The sequence below is a fragment of the Oncorhynchus keta genome, chromosome 8 (assembly GCF_023373465.1).
Source record: "Oncorhynchus keta strain PuntledgeMale-10-30-2019 chromosome 8, Oket_V2, whole genome shotgun sequence".
Classification (NCBI taxonomy): domain Eukaryota; kingdom Metazoa; phylum Chordata; class Actinopteri; order Salmoniformes; family Salmonidae; genus Oncorhynchus; species Oncorhynchus keta.
In genome coordinates this window covers 15,622,243-15,638,166 of record NC_068428.1, presented here as the reverse complement: position 1 = coordinate 15,638,166, position 15,924 = coordinate 15,622,243, and the positions used below count along the sequence as shown (strand labels likewise).

Below are 15,924 nucleotides of genomic sequence, written 5' to 3'. Positions count from 1 at the left end.
ACACTACCACAGGTCATTGAATGGTGTCATGACTAAGAGGTGGGATATGTAGTCTTTGTTGTGGTTTGGATGATGCCTCCATAAGAGGGGAAGGTTGAGAGGATTCTCGGCTACACTCTGACATCACTCTCCTGAGAGACTGAGAGCTCCAAACTTTCTGCATGTCTTGTCCGTTGGTAAGTTGAAAAAGCAAGCAATTGACTTATGATTATTACACAATCAAATACCAGGTTTGTGCAAATTGCATTCATGACATTAGAAAGTGAGATGTAATGGTCTCTTCTTTTATTACGAAAATGCAAAGGTCTCTTAAAATAGTTAAGTGCATTGCCTCTGATTGGTAATACAATACTAGACAGTCATAATGCATGGACAGTGAGGGTAATCAATTGAAATTTACATAAAAGGGATATTTTGTAAGGGTTGATGAGATTTGCTGACCATGACTAAAAAGTAATGACATAGCCTATAATTATAGTATTTATAACATGTGAACATATCTGTTTAACAATACTTAGTTTTTCATCAAAGATGTACGCGTAGTCTATCTGCAGTGAGAGGTTTTTCCTCAGAAAATGTTGATCGGCAAAGATGACATTTTGAGTATGCGTTCAGTAAATGACCCTGAATTAAATTGTGGCACAGGAAACTGCAATGGAAAGGCAGGAAATAATTGTAATGTCTTGTGCCTCCTGAATAAGGCAATCAATGTTTGGGGGTTTAACAAGGTCAGGTCCTTGGTTCCCACCAGATTGCAAAGGTCTGTTATTGTAATGGCTCCTGATATCTGGGCCTCAAGGGCCTTCACTTATCAATGTACTCAATGGTTCACATTAACCGATAAAGAAGGTCCTTGATTGACAAATCATTGATACATTTTAATTAGTACAGTTTACTTCATGCTGTTATGAGATCTATTTATTCTCTAAAACATTGCTTAAAACATTAAAAACATTTGACAGTTGTAGTCATAACAGTAATCCACCATGTGATAAATCAATGATATGTTTTTCCACAGCAAACTGTCTAACTGATCGAAATGGGTGAATGGGACTTGCTGGGCCGGCTGCTGGACAAAGTGCAGTCCCACTCCACGGTCATAGGGAAGATCTGGCTAACGGTCCTGTTTGTCTTCAGGATCCTGGTCCTTGGGTCCGGGGCAGAGAAGGTGTGGGGGGACGAGCAGTCAGACTTCGTCTGTAACACAGACCAGCCGGGATGTGAGAACGTCTGTTATGACCACGCCTTCCCCATCTCACACGTCCGTTTCTGGGTGCTTCAGATCATCTCCGTTTCCACCCCAACCCTGGTGTACCTGGGCCATGTCCTCCACATCATCCACGTAGAGAAGAAAGTCCGGGAGAAGATGAAGAAGCAAGCACAGGATGAGCAGGCCAATAACTTCCTGAAGAAGGGCTACAAAGTCCCCAAGTACAGCAACGACAATGGAAAGATTAACCTGCGTGGCCGTCTGTTACGCAGTTACGTACTGCACGTACTGGTGAAGATCCTTCTAGAGGTGGGGTTCATCGTGGGACAGTACTACCTGTATGGCTTCACCCTCCAGGCCCGCTTTATCTGTGCTCGCTTCCCCTGCCCTCACAAGGTGGACTGTTTCCTGTCCAGACCCACAGAGAAAACCGTCTTCATCTGGTTTATGCTGGTGGTAGCCTGTGTGTCTCTACTCCTCAACCTCATTGAGCTCTTTTACCTGTTTGTCAAATCAGTCAAAGAGTGTCTGGACAGGCGGCAGGACTACACAGTGACCCCGGTCACCCCTGTCCTGGAGAGGAAGGCCTTTGAGAACAAAGACCAGATGATCCAGAACTGGGTCAATCTGGAGTTGGAGCTGCAGGGAAGGAAGCTGGGCAGTGGGGTGACGAAAAGTGTGGCTTCTGAGGAAAACACTGCTAACATGGGGGAAGTCCACATCTAAGATGTCAGCTTTTGTACACATTCTTTTTCACAAATGTTGACTCAATGATTCGCATGCCAGTCTACAGCCATATATATTTCTCCTAAACATTAAGTAACATATTCATTGTGTTTTTATGTGATAAAGGATTCATGTTTGAGCTTGTACCACGGGAAATATATTGTCTAATATAAATATGTTTCTTTATATTAGATGCATTTCTTAATTTTCTAAATATTTCTTTGGGATTTGTATTATTGGTTGTGACATTGCATGTATATGTAGATGTCATTCATATAACACTATAATCTTGATTTAATAAATTATTATTTTAAGAGGAAATGATTCTGGCTCGTATTGTGTTTGGTTTGAATGTTTTGGACACCATGATGCCTATTTTAGGAACAACTCCGGGCCCTGTGTTATCAATTCATTACAATACAATATTATTTCTTTAGATGTGTTCCTGTTAAGTCTGTTGAGTGCATACTTCTTATTGTTGTGGGTGTGTATCTTTCTGTCAGTCATTATATATGGCTCTTCCTGTTAGTCCTTTACAGGTTAACTTTTAAAATTGAATTAGCTGATTATGACAACGTGACAGGGAACCTGATGCAATCCTTACCACCATCCTCCAAAACTCAAGGTTCAACTAATGTTAGTGATCAGTTGGTCTAAGAGGTTTATTCTCCATAGAGTCAGGACCAGGTAGGAGGCAACTTTTTTCACTTCACATTTTCCTATACTTTGAGTCATTTTTTAAAGAAAAACAAGTAGTAGTTTGTTCTGTAATTCTTTTGGATCGAATTCATTTTTATTTAAGTTATTATAGTAGTAGACTGTTCAGTATGTAAGGTGTTTGGGGTGTACTGATTACCATGCAATATCATAAAATATGAACATATTATTAATAGTAAATAAGGCATACATCAACTTTTCCTCATAATCAATACATACTAGACATAAACTATGATCTAGCCTGTCATGTGCGTTTTTGTTGCTTTTCATTATGTGACTAACTAATTACATTTTAAGTTTGTTTTTGAACGAGGGTTATCTTTCAATACAGAAGGGTTATTACATACAATGTTGTAATATATATATATTGTATTGTCTTAATGATAGAGGGATATCAGTTTTAGGAATGTGGTCTTGATGCCATTGTGTGCGTGCCCCAAAAATCAAATTAATGATTAAGGATAACAAGAGAAGTGGAAAACATTGACAACCTGACTCATTAATAAGATGGGCCTTCTCCTGTCAAATTAATTAACTGGCTATTTTCTTCTCCTTTTCAGAAAGCCATTGAACATCAGCAAACATGGGAGACTGGGGTTTTCTTTCCACGTTACTGGACAAGGTGCAGTCCCACTCAACGGTCATTGGAAAGATATGGATGAGTGTCCTGTTCCTGTTCAGAATCATGGTTCTGGGTGCTGGAGCGGAGAGCGTGTGGGGCGATGAACAATCTGGTTTCATATGCAATACGCAACAACCTGGTTGTGAAAATGTCTGCTACGACTGGATCTTCCCCATATCACACATCCGTTTCTGGGTCATGCAGATCATCTTCATCTCCACTCCAACTCTTCTGTACCTGGGCCATGCCATGCATGTCATCAGCCAGGAGAACAAGCTGAGAGCCATTCTGCACAGCCAAGAAGATAATGGCACGTTGAAGAAGCCCAAATACACAGATGAAGCAGGGAAGGTCAGAATTAGGGGAGATTTGTTGGGCAGTTACATGACCCAGCTATTCTTTAAGATCATTCTAGAGATCGCTTTTATTGTTGGCCAGTACTACCTGTATGGGTTTGTCATGGTTCCCATGTTCCCTTGCTCCAAATCTCCCTGTCCCTATACTGTAGAATGCTACATGTCTCGTCCCACAGAGAAGACCATCTTCATCATCTTCATGCTGGTGGTGGCCTGTGTGTCTCTGGCTCTGAATGTGATTGAGGTGTTCTATCTGCTTTACACAAGAGTGAGATGTGGCGGCTCCAAGGGGCGCACTCATCACACTACGTCAGCAGCAAACCCCGCCACCCTCCACTCCTCTGGGTGGTCTGGTCGCGTGGATACTGAGATGGACCCACTGAAACAGAACGAGATGAACCTGGGGTTTGAGAGTGGGCAGAGTTTAGGGGGTAGTCTGGATGGAGCCACACAAGAGAAAAGGTTGCTAGGTGACCACTAAGACACTTGAAAGTTAATTAGCCATGATTGTATCTTGATCTTTTGTATTGTTGAAAATCTGAATGAATACACTACCTGTTTTGCTTTCTTATGTTTATTGATTTAAACGCAGTGCACTAGTAGTTAGTGTATTTTATGTATTGATGTTGAATGTTTACTGTTCAATTGTGAATGTTTACTGTTCAATGCCAATACACCTTGAATAGAAATGCAATTCAGTTATTATATCCCAATGGTATGTTCTATGTAACATTTTCTGTTATAGGAAGCTTTGGGATTTTGTAAATCTATTTCCCCAGTCAGATGAATTCGTGGATACTATTTCTATGTCTCCATATCCAGTATGAAGGAAGTTAGAGGTTTATTGAGCCCATGCTAACTAGCGTTAGCACAATGACTGGAAGTCTATGGGTATCTGCTAGCATGGAGAAGTTGATAAAGGGCCTCATTGCCAAAATCCCTACCACCTGGGGTCTTGAAATTATTTGTATATTGCCTGATGAATGTTAACAACTGAGATATTGTCTATCCTACAATACAATCTAGATATGCAGTGTTTATTTTTTTGAAGGAATAAATAAAATATATTGTAAAAAAATATATGTTTTAAATGTTTGTATTAATGGTGGTTGCATGAACCTTAGAGACTGAAAACTCATCAAACAATCACTGAAACATGTTACAATAATACACATGAATAGTAGAGTCTCTTAGGACAGCATTTATGGAAATATTGCTTTTAAATGAACATCACTGAAGAATAAGATCTTAATTTGATCACTATTTTCTTGCTGTAGTGTATTTAAGGTTTATCAACCCCTACAAAAAATCCACTAATTATAATCCACCTAATAATTCACATTTCCTGTTGCTGCAGGATTATTTTCCTGCTGTAGTAAACTGGCTCAAATTAAGATCCTACATATGTATGTCTCCCAACCCTCAAAATAAAGTGGCTTATTATTTTACCAGAACTTTGCCAAAATAGCAATCCAGATAAATGTTCTAGGAGTGCAAGACTGCATATGAAAATATTGCTATAGGCACAACTTGAAAATGAAGAATGGCACATCCTCCAACCCTCATAATAAAGGGGCTTATAGCTATAGTATAATAAAATAAGTATCCTTATTTTTTGCCAGAAATCTATTAATGTCAATCATGACACATATTCTGAGAGAGCATTGTCAACAACAAAAATACAATTTCATACAGTATACTCTGAAAACTATCCAAAGAAACCCCCCTCCCCCTCCCCCAAAATATTGATGTCAGATTTCATCAACTTATATTATTACCCTTTGCCTACCTAGACCTGGACCACCCACATTGTCAATGAGAATCATTAGCAAAGGCTATGGCTTAGATTACAATGCCATTTCATGGTTATTACTGATTCATTTTGGAAATACAAAATGACTCAATATTAAAATGTACCTTATCATTGTTTTGCCAATTATTAACTTGTACAATCATTCCCAGGAACATATAATTCTAAACAGAAGATGTATCATTTCCATGCACAACGTGTCAGCTCGCACGACAAGACAATTGTGTAATTTGACAAAACTGAAGTTCAAGGTAAACTAGTAGCAGTACGTAGCATTTGAACATTTGCCACTTACAACTGGTGGATATTGTGTTCTGCCCAGAAGGTGTCTGTATAAAGGTAAGACATATTTAATGAACTATTTTGTTAATCTAATATCACCAAAAGCAAAATGATTTCTGGATACGTTTGAACCATTGTAAGGGGGACAACCTAGGCTTCAACATATCTTTAACCTAGAAACAAAAGTTAGAGTTTTTATTGAAATATTGATTTTGTGGTATTTGGGACATTTTACACTTACATACTTTGGGCATATCATACAAATAAATCGAAATAATTTGTAAAAAAAAAATAAAGATACTCAAAACAGAATGTACAGTCGGGCCCATCATTATTGGCACCCTTGATAAAGATGAGCAAGAAAAGGGAGTATGAAATACTGAGCTGTATTGTATTCTCAAACAAATATAGAAATGATTTTATTCTATGACAATTTCTCAGGGAAAGAGATATACAGTAGTTTAGAAATTTAGATTAGAGATCACATTGGGAGGTATCTTAGACCATTCCTCCATACAGAATCCAGATCCTTGATATCCTTCGTCTGTGCTTTTGGGATCCCCTCTTCAATTGAAACCACAGGTTTTCAACGGGGTTCAAGTCCGGAGGCTGAGATGATTTTGTTGTCAATTAACCATTTCTTTATGGATTTTGATGTTTGCTTGAGGTTATTGTCTTGCTGGAAGATGCACTTTTGTCCGTTTTAGCCTCTTTGCAGAGGCAACCAGGTCTTAAATGTCCTGGTACTGGGTAAAGTTCATGATGCGTATGACCTTATTAACAATGGCCTCAGGACCAGTGGAAGTGAAATAGCCCCCTAACATCAAATATGTTGGTGGTGGATCTTTGATGTTATGGGGCTATTTTGTCTCCCACTGGTCCTTGGGCCCTTTACCAAGTACCAGGACATGTTTGGTGCCATTATCCTCGCAAGGTAAGGTATTGAAAGCTATTGAACACAGGGTTGCCAGTCATTTAGACTTTTTTTACATTTTTTAAATGACTTGTTTAAACAAAATCTCTGAGCAATTCTATTAGTATAAAATAATATTACAATATACTGTAGCTTAGCATTTGTATTATTTATTTTATAGAGTGTGCATTTATCAAGGGTACCAATAATGTTGGGTCTGACTGTAATGTACTGCATATATAAAAAATAAAAAAACGTTATATATTTTCCTATTGAAAAACTGAATTATAATGTCTGATGCTCAAATATTATACATCAGATTTTGACTTAGAATACACTTAATCTCTTGATAACAGACAGCATGTGGAATCTCTCCATTTAGGCAATGTGTTTTATAGCTTACTTTACTCAAAGAAATAGCCTTACCATCCCATAAACAGCTGGTGTTCTTCTCTCCGTAACACAGACTGCTCATAGACTCTGTTCATCCACTCTGGTATTTTTTCCATTCATTCTCAACATAGATTACCAATCATTTGTCAGAATGTTGCCAATAGTGTAACTGAACCTTTCGCTTTGTTTTCCCAAGCGTATACATTTATGTTTTTTTTTCTACGTCTTTCTAGCCAGAGCTATCAGCATAAAAATGGGAGAGTGGGGATTCCTGTCGTCGCTGCTGGACAAGGTGCAGTCGCACTTCACGGTCATTGGAAAGGTTTGGATGACCATCCTGTTTATCTTCAGGATCATGGTCCTCGGAGCAGGGGCGGAGAAGGTGTGGGGCGATGAGCAGTCTAATATGATTTGCAATACCAAACAGCCCGGCTGTAAGAACGTGTGCTACGACCACGCCTTCCCCATCTCCCACATCCGCTTCTGGGTCCTTCAGATCATCTTCGTCTCCACCCCAACGTTGGTGTACCTGGGACATGTCATGCACGTCATCCACAAGGAGAACAAACTGAGGCAATGGCTGAGTCAGGCAGGCAATGAGATGGGGAAAATGCCTAAGTATTCTGATGAGAAGGGTCATGTCAAAATCAAAGGTGAATTGCTGGCTAGTTACACAGTCAATATATTCTTCAGGATTCTGCTTGAGATAGCGTTTATAGTGGGTCAATATTACTTGTATGGGTTTATTCTGGAACCCAAAATTGAATGCAGCAGAGCTCCCTGTCCGTTCACTGTAGAATGTTTCATGTCACGACCAACAGAGAAGACCATCTTCATCATCTTCATGCTGGTGGTGGCTTGCGTATCTCTGCTGCTGAATGTGGTGGAGATATTTTATTTGATATGCTCTAAGTGTGGCTCTGGCTCAAGAAGACGAGCCCAAAAAGTCCCAGCCATCGCAATGCACAGTTGTCTGGATGGGGGCAGTACTGCCTGAAATCATTGATCACCACTCAGCTCTTCAGTGGCAGAGAAAAGATGACACTGAAACTGTTCAGTCCTAAAATAATGCAGTGTCTAAAAAATATTGTTAGGCTTGGCTTGATTCTATAAGTATGGGTAAATACGATGCAGTAGGTGTAACGGGACTGAAACTTTGAGCTTGATTTATTGTCCTCTGGTAAACCAAGCCAACATGTTGTATTTGTTCATGGTGAGCACGAGAAGGAAATCAAATGCAATGCAACCTAATTTTCAGCAGTCTTGTTGCTCCTCAGTGAGATGGTCCTCGAATTGGCTTTTTGTGATCATGTGATCATCTTAATATGTGATTCATCATACATTGTTTGGGTTATTGAAACCACACTGACCAAAACAAAATCCAGAAAATATTTGTGACTTTCAATATTTGTAAATATGCCAGTTAGATTTTTGTATTTATTTTATGTGGTTGTAAATAAAATGTAAAAAATGTGAGCTTTGCCTAGAGTTTATTTTATGTTATAAGGTGAGGAAAACATTTAAATAACTATAAACAGGTGACTGGTGTGATGTTTTATAACATAATATTTTCTCCTGTCAATATACTGTAGGCACAGCATATAAAAAAAAGTAAATTGTGCAGCAAAACTAGACTATGATGTGTATACTGTATCACTGATTTGATTGACTCAGACCAAAATATAAGCTGTAAATATAGCATAGTCTTCTTCGGTCAAGAGGTGCAACAAAATCTTCATGGTGATAATGGACTTGCAAATGTGTGTGCAATGAGGCTGTAGACTACACACAATATGTATATCTGCAGGAATGTACAGTATATTACAAGTCAATTATGGTTCAATTTTATAAGACGCAAGTATAAGTACCTCATCTGTTAGATTTTCAATACAAGTGAGTCATCTACTGTCTGTACTATTCAGTGAAAGTTTGCTTGAGATGATGTGGAAACTGGCCACTAGGGGCAACAGTGAGCGCTGTTACCTTCAAGTAGATTTCGGATTTGCAAGGGCATTGGGGATGGTGGATCTATGTACACATCTGCCTCTGATTCCAAAGGTTGCAAGTTGAAAGCCAGCGATAGAAAGATGTTTTTGAGATTTTTGCCTATCCCAAACCTTAACCCTTACCTTAACCATTCGGCTTTAATGCCTAACCTTTAGGAATTAATGCCTAAACTTAACATTAAACACTTAGAAATGTTACATTTTCAACAACTTCAATATTTTACATTTGTCATGCATAGGTGTAATAGGTGGCAGGGAAGTCAGGCGCAGGAGAGTCAAATGGAGTGTAAAATGGAGTCTTTTAATAAAGTCCACGGAGTATGCTCCATAACACTAAATGTACATAAACAAACAAACATGGGTACGAGGACCCGACGCGCACCTATACAACAAACACACTACACTGACAATTAAACAATCTCTGACAAAGACATGAGGGGAAACAGAGGGTTAAATACACAACAGGTAATGAATGGGATTGAAAACAGGTGTGTGGGAAGACAAGACAAAACCAATGGAAAATGAAAAAAGGATCAATGATGGCTAGAAGACCGGTGACGTCGAACGCCGAGCACCGCCCGAACAAGGAGAGGCAACGACTTCGGCAGAAGTCGTGACAACATTTGAGAAACATGGACGAACGTTTAATTCTAACGTGAGACTGTGAGAGCTAGTTGCATAAAGCACAATGAACTCCAGATGAATCTTTTACACCTGCCGTGCTGCATGGGTAAATCTACTCAAACTCTGAATTACACAATAATTAATAATTGTTAACAAAAGGGGTTGGGAGGGGTTGGCCGCCTGGGATGTCCTTGTACCATTGCGCTCTAGCAACTCCTTGTGGCGGGCCAGGCACATGTATGCTGACACGGTCGCCAGTTGTATACAGTTTTTTTCCGACACGTTGGTGCAGCTGGCTTCCGGGTTAAGTGAGCAGTGTGTCAAGAAGCAGTGCGGCTTGGCAGGGTCATGTTTCGGAGGACGCATGGCTCTCGACCTTCCCCTCTCCAAAGTCCGTGCGGGACAAGACTGTATCTACCAATTGGGGATGTCACGAAATTGGGGAGAAAATATTTCAAATACAATTATTTTTGTTTTGAAAGGGTTTTACCCATTACCACTACATCCAACTCTAGATTGACTACATAAGGGATGTCTAGACCCTTTTCTGCTTCAGCAGAAGCCAACCACAATCTGACAGCAGACCTACACCGTCAGCTTCAAGGTGTAGGTTTCTTTAAATAAACTCTCTGTGATCATGCACCCCGTGGAACCTGTATCAATCAAACAGTTTGTATCTTAAACCGTGTCGGTTTTCCACAACTGACACGTGGCCCTCAGCCGAGCTGGCATGGTTTGGCTCCTGCCCCCTTGCTAGGTTGGGGTTCACATTCTGGTTACAACACCTGGCTATGTGGCTAGAACATTAACATTTTAAACAAATTGGTTGGTTAGCCACGTCATCCACAAGTCATAACCAATGTGGTTTCACAATCAACTGGATCCTGCACCTCATGATGTGATTCAGATTTTCCCTGAGAAGTTCCCTTATCAACCCAGTGAAGGGCTGTACATCTAGGGAAGATGGGTTAGGACTTGGTCTAATAATTTTCTTTAAGTCTCTACATAATGCTTTATCTTTAACATTTTCAGGAAATACATTTCTGAGTGTATTATACTCATCTTCAAAGGTCTTGGGATCACAGCCAGCTAACCTCCAACCTACTCTCTGGGTTAGAACAAACACGAGAAGGTCTGTATTTTATCTCTTGTTTATTTAACTAGGCAAGCCAGTTAAGAACAAATTCTTATTTCACAAAGATGGCCTAGTGGGGAACAGTGGGTTTTAACAGCCTTGTTCAGGGGCAGAATGACATATTTTTACCTTGTTAGCTCAGGGATTTAATCCAGCAACCTTTCAGTTACTGGACCAATGCTCTAACCACTAGGCTACCTGTCACCCTTCCAAATCAAAAAATGAAAAATAAATCCACCGACTGGGTAGCTGTGATATAACGCAAACACCTTTTACATCCTCGACCCACTCACGAGTTATTACATTGCTAGAGGGTGGCCCACTAAAGATCTTCCAACATTTGATTTTGTACGGTAGATCCCTTTTACCTTTGCTGTGGCCTCAGTTGCTGCCAGGACCGTAGCTACATATGAGGACACCGATGTCTGGATCTCTGCAATCCCCCTCCAACAAAAATCAATCGCGGTCGCAACTTCCTGTTGAGAGTTAAAACAGTATAACACCGGTGCAATGTCTAAACTTGGTAGTGCATCAACAGTTTTCCCATTGTTATATGTCACTCCCTGAGAGTCAGTCAATTAGCCCATGTTAACATTTTCTTGATCGGTAGATTGGGCTCTGAATGCACACTTTCAATAGCCCCGCTGCACTGGATATCTCGACCTCCTCTCTACAAACCTGCTGCTCACTCCCTCCGAGAACCATACCTCTCTGTTGCGTGCAGGCTCAAGTTTGGCATACTTGCATCATGCGCAGCCATCTTAGTACCCGCGAGGGTACCTGTAACCCCTCCCCTTGCGCACTGCCACACATGGGTCCAGAGAAGTTGGCAGATGTATTTGTTGAAAAGGCACATTTTTATTAGAAAATGCACAGCACTATTTCATGATTCACAGAACAATCAAGAAACGCACAACAACAAAAAATGAATTCAGTCACATTTTAATAATTTAGCAGACGGTCTTAACCCAAGCGAATTAAAGGAGCATTTAGGGTTAAGTGCCTTGCTCAAATGCACATAGGCAGATTTTTCACCTAGTCGACTAAGGGATTCAAACCAGCGGCCTTTCAGTTACTTGCCCAACGCTATTAACCACTAGGCTACCTGCCGCTGTTAACCCAGATGTCGGTAGCCTATGCATCTAATCTCCTCTAACATTCCTAGACATATGAGATATTTAAGTCACAACTCAGCAATTTCTCATGATTCATTACAACATCCCAGTGTTGCCTGCATACGCATAAAAGGGTGTAACACAAATGTAACACAGATATCTATGCAATACATTCAATCAGTGTTACACAACAGAGTCAGAGATCACTGTTATAGTTGTGAGGTCTACACTGCATGGCTTTCATCAGCATGGATATCTATACATGAGAAAACAAATTACGAAGACAGACAGTGATTCAACCGGACATCTAGCAAAATGCATCTTTCTCAAACTGTGTTTGTCATACGCCCCTGCCTAACCTTTGACCCAATCAGGTAGAATATCTCGACCACATCGAGGGGCAAAGAGACCCAAGCCATCACCTGCAGGAAAATGATAAAGATAGTCTTCTCAGTGGGCCGTGACATGAAGGACTTTACACAGTCTCCCTTACATGGGTATCCACTGTATTTAATCTTACTGGGCAACACGAAGCCATACAGGGAACACTGACCCACTATGAATCCAACCTCAAATAGAATCTTTAAAAAACACATGGGACATGTTACTGACAAGCAAGGTCCCCTTTATGTGAACTTTCCCCTTGTCGTTAATGTAATTCGTGGTGACTTCACACTTCATTTATTTCCTTTTGATTGTTGGTATCTTAGTTTGTTCTCCATGCGGATGACGTGTCTGACATGAGTCAGGTAAACCCGAGTGGTGGTGGAGATGAAGACGATCTGAAGGACCCAGAAGCAGATGTGGGAGATGGGGAAAGCCCGGTCATAGCACAAACTCTTACAGCCCGATGAAAGTGTTTTGCAGACCATATAGGATAGTTCATTTCCCCATACTATGTCGATCCCTGCCACCCATACCAGCAGTCTAAACACAAACAGGACAGTCAGTCAAACTTTCCCGAGAACCGTAGAGTGGGATTGTACTTTGTCCAACAGGGAGGCAAGAAAGGACCAGTCCTCCATGATTGATGTTTGGCTAAATGGTCAAAGGGAAGATTTAAAAATTAAACATGAAACGTGATAATAATTGTGTTATTACAAATGTACATGTTTTGCTGCTCCGTAAACTAAAGGATACAGTACCCGCTGAATACAACTGTTAAACCAAAGCAGCTTTCTCACCTCAGAGGTGAGCACCGTCTCCTCACACCAGTCATTTTCTACTGAACTCTCTAGATGAATTGGATTGTCTACGCTTACAGTTTGACATCCGTTTGTATCATTATGATGTCAACACCGTCCACCCCCATACTCACTGACACCCTGCACGACTTTCATTCCTCTTTACAAATGTTTAAACCAAGGAAGGCGGAACTCATGCTCTTCCTCTGAACTGCCTTTTCAACTAAATAAGTCATCATTGGTCAGTCAATTCCCAATGTCTCATACCTGTGAAGTAATCAAATGTCTGTAAATCCAAAAGGCCATGGTGGATTCATGGATGTTATCAACCACGATCCATGGTATTTGGTTCTTACCTACTGTAGAGAGTAGGCAACTGTACTTTTCAAAGATGCCTAACATCAACAGATGCGTTTGCTCATGGAGGATCTCAGCTGTGTACAGTCATTTCAAGTACTGACACAAACATTTAGATGAGACAAACATCTGGTAAGAATCATTAACTTTCTGCAGACAGCACAGTCAGAGAGGGTTGAATGACTCCACAGAGTGTGTTTGGATCTCACATGTTCAGATCTTCTTTGTGCTGAAGTTAACATGAGGTGAGGGTGGAGCATCATCCACTTTTCAAGGTGTCCATTGTTGCATGGGTCAAATCCATAAGTGAAGTCTGATTGGTGTAAAAGTGTGTCAAGGTGTGGGTGTAGCTGGTGCATTGGAAGTCAGGCGCAGGAGAGCATAGATGAGTGGACAAGGCACTTTACTGAGGCAATATATTAATAGAACGCAACCGGGTCACAAAAACAAATGCCCTCAGAACAGGTGAGGCATCACTGAGTACAAAAATAACAAGGTATAAAGTACAGGCTGTCAAAAGCACGGGTTTAAAATAGAACCCGGCGCAAACCAGCTGGATGAGTGCCAACCTGACAATAAACAATTACACACACAGACATGGGGGGAACAGAGGGTTAAATACACGACATGTAATGAGGGAATGAATACCAGGTGTGTGGGAAAACAAGACAAAACCAAAGGAAAATGAAAGGTGGATCGGCTATGGCTAGAAGACCGGTGACGTCGACCGCCGAACGCCGCCCGAACAAGGAGAGGGACCGACTTCGGCGGAAGTCGTGACAAAGTGTGACAACAAGCATGCAGTGTGACTGTGAGTCAGGCTGATCAAACCCATCAGGTTTATAAGAATGGACTACCCTTTCAGTCTTTCAATATCCTAATCCATGGGCACAAACATTATTCCTCGCCTCCGGCTTGTTGATGAAAATGTAGTTCTGACCTGAGCAACAAAACTGGTGAGTAAATCCGTTTTGTACAAACTGAGGATAATACAGTATCTCATGTAAATGTAGATATCAATAGAAATATACAGTAAACGATCATAGATTTTGATTAGAAATGATTTTAACTTCATTTTAAAATAGTCCTATGAAACTAATGTATTTCTCCAGTCGGGTTGACAGCTCACTAGTCTACTATCAAAGTCGAAGTATAATCTTAGTAGGATTTCACTATTTCTCTATGAAGGGATTCCTGAATAAAATGTAATTAGACTATTCCTTTTCTTATTCCATAGATACTAATAAGCCGCAATGGGGGACTGGTCATATCTTTTAAATTACTGGACAAGGTGCAGTCCCACTCAACAGTGATTGGGAGGATATGGATAAGTGTCCCGTTTAGCATCAGAATCCTGGTTCTGGGTGCTGGAGCCGACAGTGTGTGGTCGCGACGAACAGTCAGATTTCTACTGCAACAACGAAGAACCTGGTTGTGAAAATGTCTGCTACGACTGGATCTTCCCCATATCACACATCCGTTTCTGGGTCATGCAGATCATCTTCATCTCCACTCCAACTCTTCTGTACCTGGGCCATGCCATGCATGTCATCAGCCAGGAGAACAAGCTGAGAGCCATTCTGCACAGCCAAGAAGATAATGGCACGTTGAAGAAGCCCAAATACACAGATGACAGGGGGAAAATCAAAATCAAGGGAATACTGCTGTGTAGCTACATGACCCAATTGCTCTTTAAGATAGTGTTAGAGCTCACTTTTATTGCGGGACAGTACTACTTATACGGGTTTGTCATGAAATCCTTCTTCCAATGTCAACAAGAGCCCTGTTCCAAACTGGGTGCTGAATGCTTCATGTGCCGTCCTACAGAGAAGACCATTTTCATAATATTCATGCTTGTTGTGGCCAGTGTGTCTCTGCTTTTGAATGTGGTCGAGGTGTTTTATTTGATTTTCACCAGAGTAAAATGTGGAGCCAAGAAACAGTGCCCACTGCATATCAACTCATCTGAGAACACAGCCACCCTCTGCAATCCAGAATCAGCATGGCACGGTAACATGGATGGACATAAAGATCACTCACTCATTACTACACAGAGTCCAGAGCGAAGCTGAACTGTTGGGGGAAGAGAAAAACACCTGTTAGGCTTCCAATAGATTTCACTTGATGGCGTTCTGCTCTGTGAAGTGGCATACTGTAATGAGTGGCCTACAAGAAATATACAAAGTGTAAAGTTACATTCCAGTGAATTGAGTATGTGTTTGTTCATATCACAGTTCATTTCTATGCTGACAGTGCGATGACAAATGTTTAAACGGAAATGAGAAAAACACCACACAGCCACTCTTTCCCAGAGCATACACTAGATGGCAGCATAAACTTGGTGATTGAGATGACGTGAACAGCACTGCTGATCTGCAGTATAGGCTATATGTTATAGTCTTATCTATAGGTCTAGATCTTTGTACATAAGCACACGCAACACAAGTTACCTTTCATGTCCGTCATTTTTATTG

General features: G+C 40.7%; 3 protein-coding genes and 2 pseudogenes across 3 annotated transcripts; 4 read left to right on the top strand and 1 right to left on the bottom strand.

The window, feature by feature from the left end:
- Positions 1-22: 22 nt before the first annotated feature.
- LOC118387190 (gap junction Cx32.7 protein-like) lies at positions 23-2,251 on the top strand. The gene is made up of 2 exons (XM_035775362.1): positions 23-176; positions 1,019-2,251. Exon 2 carries the CDS (start codon positions 1,040-1,042, stop codon positions 1,934-1,936), a length of 897 nt encoding a protein of 298 aa, XP_035631255.1. The 5' UTR covers positions 23-176; positions 1,019-1,039; the 3' UTR covers positions 1,937-2,251.
- An 823-nt stretch (positions 2,252-3,074) lies between these two features.
- On the top strand, positions 3,075-4,696 carry gja13.1 (gap junction protein alpha 13.1). The gene has a single exon (XM_035775361.2). It carries the CDS (start codon positions 3,237-3,239, stop codon positions 4,110-4,112), a length of 876 nt encoding a protein of 291 aa, XP_035631254.1. The 5' UTR covers positions 3,075-3,236; the 3' UTR covers positions 4,113-4,696.
- A 938-nt stretch (positions 4,697-5,634) lies between these two features.
- Positions 5,635-8,505, top strand: gja12.1 (gap junction protein, alpha 12.1). Its single transcript, XM_035775360.2, has 2 exons — positions 5,635-5,780; positions 7,263-8,505. The coding sequence occupies exon 2, from the start codon at positions 7,283-7,285 to the stop codon at positions 8,024-8,026; it is 744 nt and encodes a 247-aa protein (XP_035631253.1). The 5' UTR covers positions 5,635-5,780; positions 7,263-7,282; the 3' UTR covers positions 8,027-8,505.
- A 3,730-nt stretch (positions 8,506-12,235) lies between these two features.
- Positions 12,236-12,934, bottom strand: LOC118386602 (gap junction Cx32.2 protein-like; annotated as a pseudogene).
- A 1,769-nt stretch (positions 12,935-14,703) lies between these two features.
- On the top strand, positions 14,704-15,611 carry LOC118386601 (gap junction Cx32.2 protein-like; annotated as a pseudogene).
- The last annotated feature ends 313 nt before the right edge of the window (positions 15,612-15,924 follow it).

Coding starts and splice junctions, on each gene's coding strand:
- LOC118387190 (XM_035775362.1), top strand. CDS start 1,040: ATGGGTGAATGGGACTTGCTGGGCCGGCTGCTGGACAAAGTGCAGTCC.
- gja13.1 (XM_035775361.2), top strand. CDS start 3,237: ATGGGAGACTGGGGTTTTCTTTCCACGTTACTGGACAAGGTGCAGTCC.
- gja12.1 (XM_035775360.2), top strand. CDS start 7,283: ATGGGAGAGTGGGGATTCCTGTCGTCGCTGCTGGACAAGGTGCAGTCG.